General features: G+C 39.3%; 2 protein-coding genes across 2 annotated transcripts; both read right to left on the bottom strand.

The window, feature by feature from the left end:
* Window positions 1–3618: 3618 nt before the first annotated feature.
* On the bottom strand, window positions 3619–11417 carry LOC116840825. The gene is made up of 10 exons (XM_032808061.1): window positions 10503–11417; window positions 9779–10062; window positions 9489–9695; window positions 8190–8747; window positions 7932–8107; window positions 7787–7865; window positions 6516–6842; window positions 5358–5866; window positions 4637–4869; window positions 3619–4497 (listed from the first exon to the last, which is right to left on the bottom strand). Exons 2-10 carry the CDS (start codon window positions 9983–9985, stop codon window positions 4232–4234), a joined length of 2562 nt encoding a protein of 853 aa, XP_032663952.1. The 5' UTR covers window positions 9986–10062; window positions 10503–11417; the 3' UTR covers window positions 3619–4231.
* Window positions 11418–11571: 154 nt separating this feature from the next.
* On the bottom strand, window positions 11572–14645 carry LOC116840826 (mannose-1-phosphate guanyltransferase alpha). The gene is made up of 5 exons (XM_032808062.1): window positions 13616–14645; window positions 12816–13392; window positions 12466–12742; window positions 12115–12379; window positions 11572–12041 (listed from the first exon to the last, which is right to left on the bottom strand). Exons 1-5 carry the CDS (start codon window positions 13653–13655, stop codon window positions 11941–11943), a joined length of 1260 nt encoding a protein of 419 aa, XP_032663953.1. The 5' UTR covers window positions 13656–14645; the 3' UTR covers window positions 11572–11940.
* Between the last annotated feature and the right edge of the window lie 40 nt (window positions 14646–14685).

Genomic DNA, 14685 nt, shown 5'->3' with positions numbered 1-14685 from the left:
AACGGTCGGCGCTCATCGATAATTTTGGTCGCTCATTACGAAAATGTGCGCGATGACGCGCGACCGAAGCGACGGCCGAGCGGAAACATCCCGCGGAAACGATTTCGCGGGCCGATGAACCCCCGATGATCGCGCTGTCTTCTTTCGCGAGATGTAGCGGAGGGTGTGCCAGATTCGCGACGCGACGCTTCCACGCGGCGCGTCGCTTCGCGTGATGCCACGCAGGAAGTATTTGGTTCAATTCAAAGATTTATTCGCCCCGACGCGCGTTAATACATGTCGCATTATATCGTATTACTAGGGGCGCACATACGACGACAACATACTGCTGTTATTGCACAAGTCATTCGCGACAAAACTGCTCGAATGCGTAACATTATATGCGCATCGGGTTCAATTTGAATAACACTCGGCGACAAGGTCGCTGGCTCACAAACTGTGTAATACGATAACATAATGTGACACGTATGTCACATTATGTCTGTCCATATTGGATCGCGTTACGTTGATCAGGATAAATTACTTAGGAGTGTTTTATAAAATATGATAATCTTTTTAAAGGAAGATCTGATTAGATATTTGAGAACGAGAGTTCTACCAAAGTACTGGAATACTGGAACAGTGGTGATAAATATGCGGTTCAGTCATTGGAACGAATCGTTTAATGAAGCGTTTCCTTGAGAATTTAAGTAATATAAAGTATGTTGAAACCTTCAATATTAAAATTGAATCTGCCACTCAAACACGAGAGTAACGCGTCGCACGTGCATCACTCGCTTTCATCTCGTATTTCCAATACATTGTTTCGGAGAGAACGTTCGTTGAAGACAACGTTTGTTGTTGCCTGTCAGGCCCCTTGTTCCAATCTGCCAACTATTCCCTTGGCTTGTCGTTACTTGCAGGATTACCCGTTGCAGAGATGCATTTAGCCGCGTAAAACAAGCATCGCAAGCCGGGACAGCATTGCTCGTTAACCTGACACTGCAAATCGCAAAAGCAATAACAGATTAATAACAAATTAGCCGATGAATTACAGAATTTTTCGAATCGAGCGAGTGTTGTTGCATCTATACGATCGAGACGCAAATTACAAATAAGTTACAATTACAAATAAGTAAAGTTTCAAAGGTTTAATCGTAAGGTTTAATCGCATAATTTTTAAATACAAAAAGAAAACGTTCTAATGCGTTATTTTCATTGTCTGTATATTGACACACGCACGAACATGTTTTTATTTGTGGTTTTACTTACAACTCCATATAATGGAACGCACGAGGAACGCTTGTCAGGATAAGGAGCTGCCAATACAGCATTGACAGCAAACAAAACGATTAATACGAATACTAGACGCTTGTCCATTTTATCGGAAAGATGTGCTACAACGTTTACCAAAGAGTCAAATTAATGAGACGACTTTGCACCAATAACAGTCTACAACAACAAAAAATATATCTTGATCGAATAAAACATGTAGCTGACATAGCATTATCAAGGAAAAAGCGCACAAATGATAATTGTTTCCAATGTGAACACGATAATTGTTATATATTGACATATCATCAGGCTTCATTGAATTCAATTTTAATTTTCATGTTACTTTTTTTTTAATTATTCTTTTGATAAGAATTGATATTTCATGACCTTTATTCTTCCTTAGAAATTTTCCAAAGGATAGAAAGAATAGAAGAACTTTTCCAAAGGAAAAATTTCCAAAGGATTAGAAATTTTCCAAAGGATAGAAGAACTATGTTTTTAATAGAAAAAAATTAATGCTTTAATTCAATTAATAGCACGATGGTATACCAACGATTAAATAATTTTTGCATCGAAAATGTCTAAATTCGCGGAAGAGACTCACGACTGGTTTGAAGAAACCTGTCCTACTGAAGTATCTCGCTTATACCACCACGTATTTATAGGGAGTGAAAACGTAGATCTTACGTAAAAAATCAGAACTGACAATGAGTGATAATATTGAGGATATCAGCACGTTTCTGAGTATCAATCTATTGGCATTGGTTATAACATCTCAGAAAAGATAACGAGTAGTTTACTCGACCTTATTAATAATTATCTCGGGAAAGTTGCACGGAGAAAACCGAGCACCAAATGAAATTTACTTTAGAATTGCAAGGAGATAAAAAAAGGATAAAAGAAACGAGTCGAAGCGCCAATTTAATCGTGCGAAATACTCATCTACAAATTTCGAAAGGAAGAAAGTCTCTTGCGACACTTTGATGTCAAATGACGCCGTAGTTGGAATGTATATAAATATTCGGAATAAAATGATATTATATAAACATTTTTTCTCCGGGCTATACACATACATTTATACCGCGAAACGCGAAGTAATAATATACCACACATACATGAATCCTTATGTTTTACTCGAGCTAAATAAAAAAATATCCATACGTAACATAAGTCTCATTTTGTCGTTATCATGAACGTTGTACAACATTAAGTACGCGACATTGATGTTTATCAAATTATGTCATAAAAATATTTTTCTTATGTTTTATCTAAATGATAGGAATAAAGCTAATTTAAACATGTAATGCTAAATATTGCGAATAAGATAAAAATAAAATATTTTATAGTAATAATTATTTTATAGTAAATTTATATGTATTTTAATTAACTAGGCATACTACTTCAAACATACAAGTAAGAAATATTTAGAACAAATAAAATTAAGATACAAAAAAAGAATACTTGGCGTGTCTGGTTTGCAATAAAAAATGCATTGCCAAATGAGATACGTCAAATGTTTCTTTTTATAAATCTTAATTTTTTTTTAAATATTTCTTACTTGTATGTTTAAAATAATATTCTTAGTTTATTTAAATACATATAAATTTACTTTAAAACAATTATATTTTAGAATTCCAGTGCACTTTATTGCAATCTAAATATATCAGATGTATAAATTTTAATTTTATTTTTATTCTAATAAAAGAATAGTTGTATAACAAGTATCTGATAATAAAGAAATAAAAAAAATAATGTAATTAATTGTCAAATTTACTTCGCACAAAATTCTTGTGATAAAATTATTTTTGTAGTATAGTCTACACATTCTTTTTGTACAAAGAGCATACATTTAACGCCTTTTTTAACTTTTTTTAAAAGAAGTTTTGTACTGATTTAAACTGTAGAGCGTCTCGCGCTACGAAAACATGCACATAATTCTATCCCGTTGCCTTGAAACACACCATTAACATCGCACCGATGCTCGATATTTTAGCATGCGACGTAGTGCTGCCTGTTTTCATAGAAAAAAGCCGTTTTATGAAACGTGATGAATATTATAAAATTATTATTTTACACAAGATATAAAAAATTTCTAGGGATAAATTTATTTAGAGATATTTTAATGAAAATTTTAAAATATACAAGGAAGCTTTCTTGTGCTTTCTTGTGAAATATTATGGAATTTTAATTATTCTTATTTAAAGATTAAAATGACAAAAATGTCTAAGGTTAGAGACAAGTTCAAGCATTGGTATTTTTACTTTAATTGAGAATTTCTCACTACTTATGTTTCCATGTCTATCATTTCTCAAGGATTTGCAAGGAAGGTATGACAAAATGATAGAAAAGGAAGGACTCATCATCTGTATCAATCATCTGTTGGTTTGTATATTTACAAACGTATAACAAAATATGAATATATCTCTTTAAATAGCGTAAAATACCTTAAATTCGTTACTACTAATTTATCATTACGCATGTCCTTTGTGAGTACGAGTGAAGGAGTGTACGATTCTCGATTTCTGGTATATTCAGGTAACTTTATGTGTAAAACATCTGATATTAATTTTAATTAAGACACATTATTATTTGTCGCGATCATCCATCTGTCCTTCCTTAAAATGTATCTAAAGATATTCTATTCATTGTGATCCTTCGTTGTGATCAATCCGTTAGTCCCGCATACGGGACGCCATAATGAAATTGAATGAAGTTCTACTATATCGCAAGAGTAATACGCGTCAATACTCTTGCAGAGGAAGGAAAAATGTATATACCAGTATGTTGGTGTATTATATATAATACAATTAATACACCACGTTGAGTATTATTGCTCAACTTATTTTGCGAAGTATTATTACTCACTTATTTTGCCAAGTTAACGGCTATACATCGTCAACAATCGAATGGACGGATCGATTCCTGGAAGGAGTGTATCAAATATGTGTGTCGCATCGCAAAAATCGACAATTACAACTCAAAGTTTCGTTTCGTGTTTCACTCGGGTTCTAAATAACTGATTCGGTCGTAAGGCACCATGCGAATTATTTGGATAACAATTGTTGGGCATTATGTTGGACGCGCCACACTGCGTATTGCAATCGGCTGTGCCGTTCGCCTCGTTATTCTCGTACACATGACGCCTTTGCATAGCTTCGTCATGATTGTGACCGTGATTGACCTTCGTTCGGATTTGCGCCTCGGAATCCGTCTCGTCTTCGTTATCAGCGCTGTCTACGTCGCCTGCAAACGTTATATCAGCATCAAGAACGATACAATAGACAGTTCATGTCCGATTAGTCCGATACGTTCTCACGTGTCAAATATTTACGAAGTACAGATCGGTTTAATAGCGATAGATTAGTGACAGAGCTGTACATACCGTCGGAACTATTGGTAGATGGTAAATAGAAACGCGACGGCGGCACTTTGTTATTTCCCACGCGACGCTCCCGTTCTCTCGCGACATTATTGGGATGATTATACTTGAACTCTCGGGGGAGCGTATAGCTTCTAGGTAACGACACCTGACTGCCTTCCATGTCGCTAATTTCTGCTTCTCCCTCGCCCTCGCCCTTGGAACTTTCTTCGCCGCCGTTTTGATTTGTGTGCAGCCTGAATGAATAAAGATCGTATCAATTGATTTGTTCGAATTGAAGAGAAAAGGACAGAAAAAATTGAAGAATTTTGTACAATGTCTATGACTAAGATGCTTGACCTGGCATTCGAGTTGACGTCACGTCCTTCATGGATTCGTTTCTGACGTCTCGTAAATGTTCACTTTTTCAGAAAAAGGAACGATCGAAACATCGAAAATAAATCCATGAAGAATGCGAAACCAATTTAGAAGCTAGATAAAGATGTAGATTATCTACATCGCGAAGATCTAAAATAACCCAAGTAGCAAGGTAACGTCTAAAAGAGTCATTAAGATGTCATTAAGACATAATAGACGTCTTAACTCACATCGTCTTTTGATGTCACCTTGCTACTTGGGAAGGTTTTCAAGTATTCAGATATCTGACTATCCGGACATTCGCGATCGGTTTCGATTCAGAAACTCAAACTCAAACTGCATTATTTGAAAATATCAGATTAGATACCTGTGACTGAGATGTCCAGGTGGAGACCAGTGAGAATAATGATGCGGAAGGCAACGCGGCGCCAGCAGTATCTCCGGCGTGTCCGCTCGTTCCCTTTGCGGCGCCGTCCTCCACGGATTCGAAGGATGAGGATTATGGTAATACGGGGAGGAAGGCGGCGGAGGTAAGAGGCAGTGCATTTTCACGGGCGGCCAGGATGATAACACGCCGCCGCCGTTTTGCTCGGGGAACGACGGCGGAGACGTGAACAACGGCGAGCTCGGGGACGTGTGAAGCTTCGTGTTCGGCGGCGGTTGCTGATTGGAGACAGAAGGTGAGGTCGAGAAAGAGGATGTGTTGGCGGATGGAGGCGGGAATAATTTGCCCTCCTTAATCTCCTCTTGGATGGCTCGCAATTCACGCAACTGCTGCTGCTTCTTTTCCTTTAGTTTTTCCCGAATTAGCGTGACGTTTAACGAGCCACCGACCGCCATATCGGTCTCGTCTTTCCGCTCGTTAGAGTTATCGTTCTGCAGCAGAAGTACATAGAAGAAGAGATTAGTACCCATTTGAGACTAATATAGACTCAAGTCAACAATCATTGTTTCATATATAAATAATGATATATAATTTCTTTAGAAGAATTTCTAAGTCTTGAATTTCAACAATGTTGTAATTTTATCTGAATATTATAATAGTCTCATAAGAAGTACAATATGATTATTTTAATGATGATGATATCTTCTTTTCTCCATCATTCGAAAACTTCATATTCTCAAACCGATATTTTGTGCTTTCTATTAATAAAAATTGGCTCTGTTCAGCAGAGAAAGCTGCTTTGCAACTGTTGTCAAATTCTGATTGGTACATGCTCTTGGATTCAACCAAAATTAAGAGCATACTCCAATCAGATTCACAAATTTTACAACAGTTGCAAAGCAGCTTTCTCTGCTGAACGCAGCCATTATTTTTGAGTAATAAGAATAGATTTTTCTTTTGTTGAATTGTATAAAATATATTCTTGTAAGTAATTCATTTTCGCTATATAATCTCATTTAAAAATTACCATGTCAAAAATTGAGATATTTTCCAAAAAAGAATATTCCTTTTTCTACGTAGATAATGTTGTAATTGCTGTCGCCATCGGCCGCGATTACCAACAAATTCCATACAAGGTACCTGTGCTATATTGGTGGATGATAACGGCTTCTTCCAGAATGGAATCAACTGCCGCGAGCCATTACCGACGTTGAGCCATTGCTTCGAATCTCCCACCGTCGTCACGGAACCCATCACCGTGCCCGTCTGCGATTGTGGCGGCGGTGGAGGCACGAAGGTCGTTGGCTTCTTCTTCTTGCGATTCAGATTCACAGCCGTTGGATTCGCGAAACGGCAATTGAACACGCCCGGTATACCGCCATTGCTCAACTTGACCTTCCTCATGCCGATGCCAATGTTGACCTTTTTCTCCTCATTATAATCTATCTGTTTCTCTTCTGAATTGTCCTGGAAAAAAGAAATAAGTTAAGAACAGCACTTTCGAGAGGGACAGACAATACTGAATCATCTGAAATGATTAAATTAATCATTGTCATAATATTAAGAGGAAATTTGTATTAAATTTCTTAATATTTAACATAGAGATAGCGCAAATATGTGATTGAGAAAGAAATAGAAAATGTACTACTTGGAAGTATAAAGTCTTTCTTATTTATTATTAAATAATATTATTTAAAAACACAAGTTTTTTATCTATTGTAATTACTGTTGTAATTACTATTTGAAAATGAAAGGTCAATCGGACTTATCATACTACCTTAATTTCTTATTAAAATAGTAGAGGCTCGTAGCGAAGATTTTAGAACTAATAAGAAAGTAACCCATTTTCTTATTAAGGGTATGATCCATTAGACGCTGCAGATACTTTGGAACGTATAGACCAATCATGGCTTCTCTTTAAATGCTTCAAAGCGTTTGCGGCGTCTAATGAATTGCGCCCTTAACCTTAGATCCGTTATTTGAGGAATCCAGTTAGACCCGTTATTTTTGTTAGTTCCAAAGTCTCCGTTACGAGGCGCCACCATCCTTAAAAAATTGAGATTGTAGTACAACTCAACGATAAGTCAAACGAACATTAATTCTCCAAAAATGACAGGTCAGATTACTTTTTACTCTCAGATAGATAGACTTCAAAACAAATGAAAATGTAATTGAAACAAATGAAAAGACCTTTTAGTTTCGATTAATATATCTTAACGATGGACTAGGCGAGCTTTTTTTTTATTTTTTAGTAGTTCGGCCAAACGATGGTCGATGAAACTTCAAGAAGGAATAAAAGTTCTTTTAGTCTAACAATGAATCTTATATCACCAAAAAATGCAAATCCGAACAGAACAGAATTCAAGATAATTTCTTACATTCGAAAGAAGGAAATCTGTCTTGCGTCGTACCTGATTTGATAATGTTGTGAGATTCGAACCAGTCATTCTCCCACCAGCTTCGTACCTCAGTCTTCTCACGTGAAAAAATCTACCACAAAAAAATACACAATGTAGCTGTCGATATTAATGAAGAGAAATGAAACATGAAACTTACCTGTAATAAAGACCCATGAAGAACATACCACCAAAGAATAGAGCCAAGAGAATAAGCACCAAAGTTACTGGCTGTGGATGATGCTGGTGAGGCAATAGATCGGTACGATTAACACCCGCCACCCACACCCCGATGAGCAGACTGTTCTCAAGAAACATCACGGTGTAAAATATTACCTGTAGAATTATCGTTGCGATCAACATTTACAAAAATTAACAAAAACGTTCGCACAATCCGGTGCTTACTATATACACTAACCATTTTCTGACGATGATTCGTCTCATGTAGATTAACATACGCGAATATATATACAAAAGCGAGTAAGGAAGCGAGGAATGTCTTCCTGATCAGAGGGAGACGTTCGCCCCCGTGAAAGAGTCCGTCTGGCGTCAACAGCAACCATGTTAGCATCGACAGCCAGTGCAGAGCCATCACGATTAGCAGCCACTGTCCGCCGTACAGCGAAGCGTACACAACCAGCGCTCCGACACGAGCGCTCACTGTCCCCAGACGCCAGGCCAATTGCGCCAGCACTCCCAACCATGTCAGCACTAAGCGTTCTAGATTCCGCAGACGCGCGGCACCCTTACTGAAACTGGCAACCGCCCAACACACGCTCCACAAAGAAAGTCCCGCCGACACCGCCGTCAGTTTGGCTAATTTGCTGCCATCCTTGCCGTCGTTATCCTTTGGTTTCCCGGCCTCTGTCTCACCGTCATCGCTAACGCCGATGGACAGAAGATACAGCTGCAGAAGTAGCATCGGAGCGGCCTCACAGAACGCATGTATCAGTCGCAATACGCAGAGCTCTCGTACCTGAAACGCGCGATGAGACTCGCATGAGGCCACTGCTCAAAAAGTCCGATAGAGTTATATATAAAATTGATCAATATAACCGAATCATGTTTTTGGCTCACAAATATCAGATTATCTGATATGTTAGAGAAATTTCTTGTATAAATTTATCGTGGGCTATTCAATTCATTAATCAAAAACATATACATTCAGAAAAATATTTAATTAGTCGTCTACAAACGACTAATCGTAAAATATGATTAAAAATGAAAGAGATTTATAATTCAAATTATAAATATGAAAAAAACATACGTTCAGATAAATATTATAAATATTAAACATTTAAGCTTACTGAATGATTAAACGTTTACCTGAACGTACATGGTTTTTCATATAACTTGTGATTATTAATCTTGTTTCATCCATTTGTAATCATATCTTACGATTAATCGTTTCTAAATGATAAAACATTTATTTGGACGTATATACTTTTCAATTGAAACGACATACAGTAAATTTATATAGGAAATGTATTTCTTTTATAATATAATTTCTTAAATTAATTATATATTAATTATATAGGAAATTTTCCTTTAACATATCAGATCTGATATTTATGAAACAAAAACACAATTCAATTTTTTACATATACCCAAGTAGCAAGGTGACGTCTTTAGACGTCATTTTGCTACCTAGGTAACTTTGTGAGATTTTTTCAGCAGAAGCAAAGGAGATCATAAAGGGAACAATGAGAATACGTACCTCATGTTTTACATAAGTTAAATTGACTGGGATAAATAATTTGAAGTATCTCCATAGTACACCGACTTGGGTGGAATGGAGTAGCAGAACACAGCCTACTGTCCAGTTGCCTGTTTTCTTAACTGGACTCGCATCGCATTCGTCCGGCGCGTTGTTATTTGTCAATTTGCCTCTAGCTCCCCAGAGATACCATCTTAAGCTGATGATCTGCAAGAGCGACAGAACAATTGATCAGACAATCGGCAAAAAGACAACGTAAGATCCGTTTGCTCGTTTTCTAAAACACTAACTTGAGAAATCAGCAGAGAAGTGGCTATGAGAGTGACGCTCAGTGGAAATAATACAGGTGGTGCTATTGCTTGATGGGCAAGGGCGTAGACCATCGCGAGATCGAATACAACATCGCAGAAGTATGATGCTAAGGAAATAATGTTGAACAGTACATCGCACAGGGGCAAAAATTCGTGCTGATGTTGCGACTGATGACACTGGGCCATAATGGGCTTTTATTGCCCATTTGGAATGTCTGGCAGTCTTTTTTATTTCACTTTTATCAATGCACCCTCCAGTCCTCCTGTAAAGAGAATGTATTATCAAAACATCCTCAATCACAAATTTCTCCTATCAAGTAGAAATATTGTGGTAAGATAAAAAATTTTTTTCATTCTTCGCGTATGGAATTATTTTTCCGCCAGAGAAATTGTCGACTACAGTCACAGAAATTAAATTAACAATCAAATTTATGCACTTTTGAATTATCTCATCATTTCCCGAATTCTTCACTTCGTATTTCACTTCATACGTTCATCGAAGAAATTGAACGTTTTTTTCCTTCAAATAACTGCTAAAAGTTAATATGTACAATTTCAGGTGTATAAGAATGCAAAGTGCACTTTCTCCCCATGAAAGAGGAATTTATTCGAAAGTAACAACGAGAACTTTGCGAAGCAACAGGCTTCCAAGTTACAAACACGGATTCGATTATCCGTTATATGCGGGGGTGACGAAACTAACGTTGCTCCTCACGAGGTCCGCCGTTTACCCTGCGCCACATTCAAAACGCACGTCCGCATCTCACGCGCATCGGATGAATTCGTCCGAACGGTTTTTTAAAGGCTAGCAGCGCGGTGAGCGAGGCGTAGTACGTGTACGCGTAACAATGTCGGCGCGTATAGCGCAGCGTGGGATCGCGCGCTCGCTCAGCGCATTCCGCGCGTGTCATTGACGAGAGCGGCGATCACAAAAATCACTCTCTCGATCCGGACGCTGCCGCCACCGCCGCCGCGCCGCGCCGCACTGCGCTGTCGCCGTCACAGCCGCTGCCGCCGCCACCGCCGTCGCCGCCGCGCCGCCGTCGCCACCGCTCGCGGGGAAGCCGGGGACCAGCGGCGTTGGTATGCGCGGAATTCGCGCGTCCGCGAAGCACACGCGCGTTTAGAGAAGAACGCGCGTTTCCACACCGAACGCCGCTCCCTCCTCGTTCCCGATCGTCGACTGGGCCCGCTCGCCGTTGCCGTCGACGTCGCACGTCGTCCTCTAATGCACCTCTTCCTTATAGCAGCAGTGGCGTCTCGTCGTCGTGCGTGCTAGCGCGTCGCGGACGCTGCATTTTTCGTAGGGACCAGCGGCGGCGAATCCCGGTTCTACGAGAGATCGCGCGTACATCGTCCCACGCATACCGACCCTGCCGCCGATCTACCTGTTGATTCAGTGCAATTCAATGCGGCTATTTTACGCGCACGCCTCACTCGCCCTCCTTCTCTCTCCCTCTCTTTCTCCCTTCTCCAGGATCCGTACAGTCGGTCGGTCGGTCGATCGCTCGCTCGCTCGCTCGCTCGCACGCACGCATCGCCGCTGCATACACCTGGCGCCGCCAGTGAGGAACGCGAGAGCGAGCCTCACCTTAGGCGGCCCGAACGCTCAGGAAGATTTTTTTCGGTTATTCTTCCTCCCGCGTACCGATCGCCGCGATATGCGAGCGTTAATGCGAGTTCGGGGCTTCTTCCTCTACTTATCACACGATCGCATGCGGCGTTGCTCGATACACAAGCGACGTGCGTCACTTAAATGACGAATATAAAAGTTAATCAATAAATGAAAAGGTTTATTAATACACTTATATGAAAATATAAACGGTGGTACGTTTCCATAGATACATACAGATGCATTCATGCAATCGTAGTATATATGCAAACATGGTATATACAACTCTCAGTAGCTTAGAAAAGTTGTGCTGCATCTCCTTACTCTTATGTACATAAATTATGATTGCAAAATAATGCACACGATGCAAAGTCTTGATTTCATATTAGAAAATTATTGAATATTTTGTATAACAAATTAATGTAAAAGTTCAAAATTACATATACTTAGTGTTTGATCGAGTTCATTTGTGCGAGTCCTTTCTCACTATATCCAACTTTCATCAACCCCAATAATTGCACACGGACAGTTAGAGAATAATTTCATTCTTATAGTTCCTCGTCAGTTCCTTATGCGGCAGAACGATCGAGTTCAGCAGAATCTTTTCCGCGGCCAAGCTCACGCTGGTACCTAAAACAAAATGCGCAATTACAGACACGGGCCACTATTAAAAATATTTGTAAGATATTCTGTTTTGTTATACCGAGTATCGTAATGGATGGGTTAAGTTTTCCATTGACATTAAACAATGGCAGATTCTCCATTTTTGCGAATGGTTTGTTAGGATTAGGATCACATGGAGTTCCTTCGACGCGTGCCCATTCACCCACACTAGTGCCTGTTCCTATGATGCTGTGTAAGATCAGAGAATGAGCCTGTATGTGTGCATTAGCCAATACAATCGATTCTCTGATTCTCACACCAGGCTCTATAATTGTGTTAGGACCTATACTAACATTGGGGCCTAGCTGCAAGAGACAGGAATTTTATATTAATATGTGAACAAAGTTCACATTGAAAAACATCATACATCAGGATCAATTTATCCTTATACCATGGAAGTGGGATGTACAGTGGCCGATGGATGAATATACACATCCCCAATGATGTTACAAGAATCGTTGCTCATCGAAGCTAAGCGGTTTGGCTGCTTCTGCTTATAAAGGGCCAAGTAATGTCGATTGGCATATATCGCGGATCCCGCAGTTTTTACTTGCGACCACCACCTAAGCACAGGTAAGGCAAACAACCGACCACTTCCTGCCAAACGTGTCAGTATGTCTTGTTCAAACGCAATGTGCGCCGGATCTCTGCCATTGCCGTATGATTGCCTGAAAATGAAGCAGAAGGGGAGAGTTATTATTCCACTTCGTGTTCGTGAAAACAAACCTCAAAGGAACTTACATAATATGATCTTGCTGCTGATTAGCATGAAAAACATCTGCCATCGTTTGAAATATATCCAGGGAAGCGAGATATACTCCACAATTGATAAGGGTTGATACAAATGTGGAAGGCTTTTCAACGTAATGCGCTACCTCCCCTTCTTTCCCCAAAACCATACACCCATAATTCAAGGATTGCTGACGAGTCGCCTCAGTGGCCATGATTGTGAGCAAGGCCTGCTTGCTTTTATGAAAGTCCACCATTTCCAACAGAGGAAAGTCAGCGCAGACATCTCCGTTCATTATGAAAAAGTATGATGGGCTGCCTGAACGTATCTGATCACGGAAGTGATACATGCCGCCTGCTGTGCCAAGTGGAGTGAATTCCTGCAGATACCTGATAACTATGCCATAGGTACTTGACATCTGTTGTATGAACTGTGCTAAATCATTCTTGGGATACGCGCCGATTATCAATACTTCATTGAGATCAGGCACTTTGGTGCACGCCTCGATATGATGTTGTATCATAGGTAATCCAGCCACTGGAAACAATGGCTTTGGGATATCCAGAGAAAGAGGCCTAAACCTTGTTCCTGCAGAGGTAAGAACGATACAACATAACGATACAATAAAAACATGTAAAATATGAATTCAGAAAATCTTTATATAACAATTTCAATTAAACATACAGTGCTTTGATAATCAATATATTTTGTCATGTTCTCTACATTTACTACATTAATTATTTTAATGTTATAAACAATAAAACTACTTAATGTTTATTATTTTAATGTTTAAAACAATAAAACTACAAACCTTTCAAGGGTCCTCCAATTAAGATAACTGCCTTCAACATATTTGCACAATTTCAATGTATTCCCTATAGTATGTTTAATCAAAACAACCTTTATCTTCAGAAATAAGAAATGAGAAATGAGAAATATCACGAATAACAATTACTAATAAGTAATTATGTAAATCCACCAAAGTAGCTGGGGGAGACTAATCACAAAACGTTGACGTATCCGTATGGTCAGAAGGTACTTGGACATGTCATCACTGATAGTATCAGCACGACATGGAATCTTCGACGAATCGACTTTGTGGAGGCAAAGGGAACGTATTTAAAGCACGTTCCTTTTCCTGATTATATATATAGACGGTTAAACATATCTTATCTATCATTACCGATAATACTTCATAGATGAGATAAAAAGTTGGGAAAAATAATCAAAATGTAACATAATTTAATTGCGGAAGGCTATAAATTGTCAGCCGCCACTATCAATTTTGCATTTCATCTCAAGCTCTCAACGAGATTCTCGAGTCACTTGAGCATCTTGTCGGTCCAACCTCTCATAACATAATTAAATAAAACTTTTCTCTCACTTTTTCCCTTTAATGAAACTTAAAGGGCAATCAGCTCACAGCTGATGCGACGATGGCTTCGCGTAAAGTGCGCTCTCAACTGCACTAACCACACTTTCTCCCGCACTTTTTCTCTCTCTGTCCCTCTCCGCTCAATATAAACTCGTTTCATTTCAAGTGCAGAAGGTGGATTAGGTGCAGCTAGAAAAGAACAGATCTATAATTCTCCTTCGACTGTGATTAGTCAATTGTATGGGACAAGTTTCTCGCCTTTAAGAACCGTGGCGCTGCTGTTTGCTAGTGTTGCCGATATTTCTTGTCGCGTGAGACCTATCTAGGGGAAACTCTCCCTCTCGTCCGCAAGGGAAACCGGCTAAATACGCGGCCGTCATAAGTAGATGAGAGAGAAGGAGACAGAGAGAGAGAGAAAGAGATCGCGGGATCTTCGTTGAGGCGAGGTGAACCGAGTCGAACCGAAACTCGCGTACACTTGGCGCGAAATCCCGCCGTCTCTGCGA

This window comes from Odontomachus brunneus, unplaced genomic scaffold, assembly GCF_010583005.1.
Source record: "Odontomachus brunneus isolate Ranch 3 - 2012 unplaced genomic scaffold, Obru_v1 Obru_scaffold_012, whole genome shotgun sequence".
NCBI classification, from domain to species: Eukaryota; Metazoa; Arthropoda; class Insecta; order Hymenoptera; family Formicidae; genus Odontomachus; species Odontomachus brunneus.
This window is presented reverse-complemented; position numbering and strand designations above follow the sequence as displayed.

Coding starts and splice junctions, on each gene's coding strand:
- LOC116840825 (XM_032808061.1), bottom strand. CDS start 9,985: ATGGCCCAGTGTCATCAGTCGCAACATCAGCACGAATTTTTGCCCCTG. Junction 8,748..9,488: donor TAACTTATGTAAAACATGAG/GTACGTATTCTC, acceptor CGCGCGTTTCAG/GTACGAGAGCTCTGCGTATT. Junction 5,867..6,515: donor CATCCACCAATATAGCACAG/GTACCTTGTATG, acceptor CTTCTGCTGCAG/AACGATAACTCTAACGAGCG.
- LOC116840826 (XM_032808062.1), bottom strand. CDS start 13,655: ATGTTGAAGGCAGTTATCTTAATTGGAGGACCCTTGAAAG. Junction 12,743..12,815: donor CAGCAGCAAGATCATATTAT/GTAAGTTCCTTT, acceptor CTTCATTTTCAG/GCAATCATACGGCAATGGCA. Junction 12,380..12,465: donor CTGTACATCCCACTTCCATG/GTATAAGGATAA, acceptor TGTCTCTTGCAG/CTAGGCCCCAATGTTAGTAT.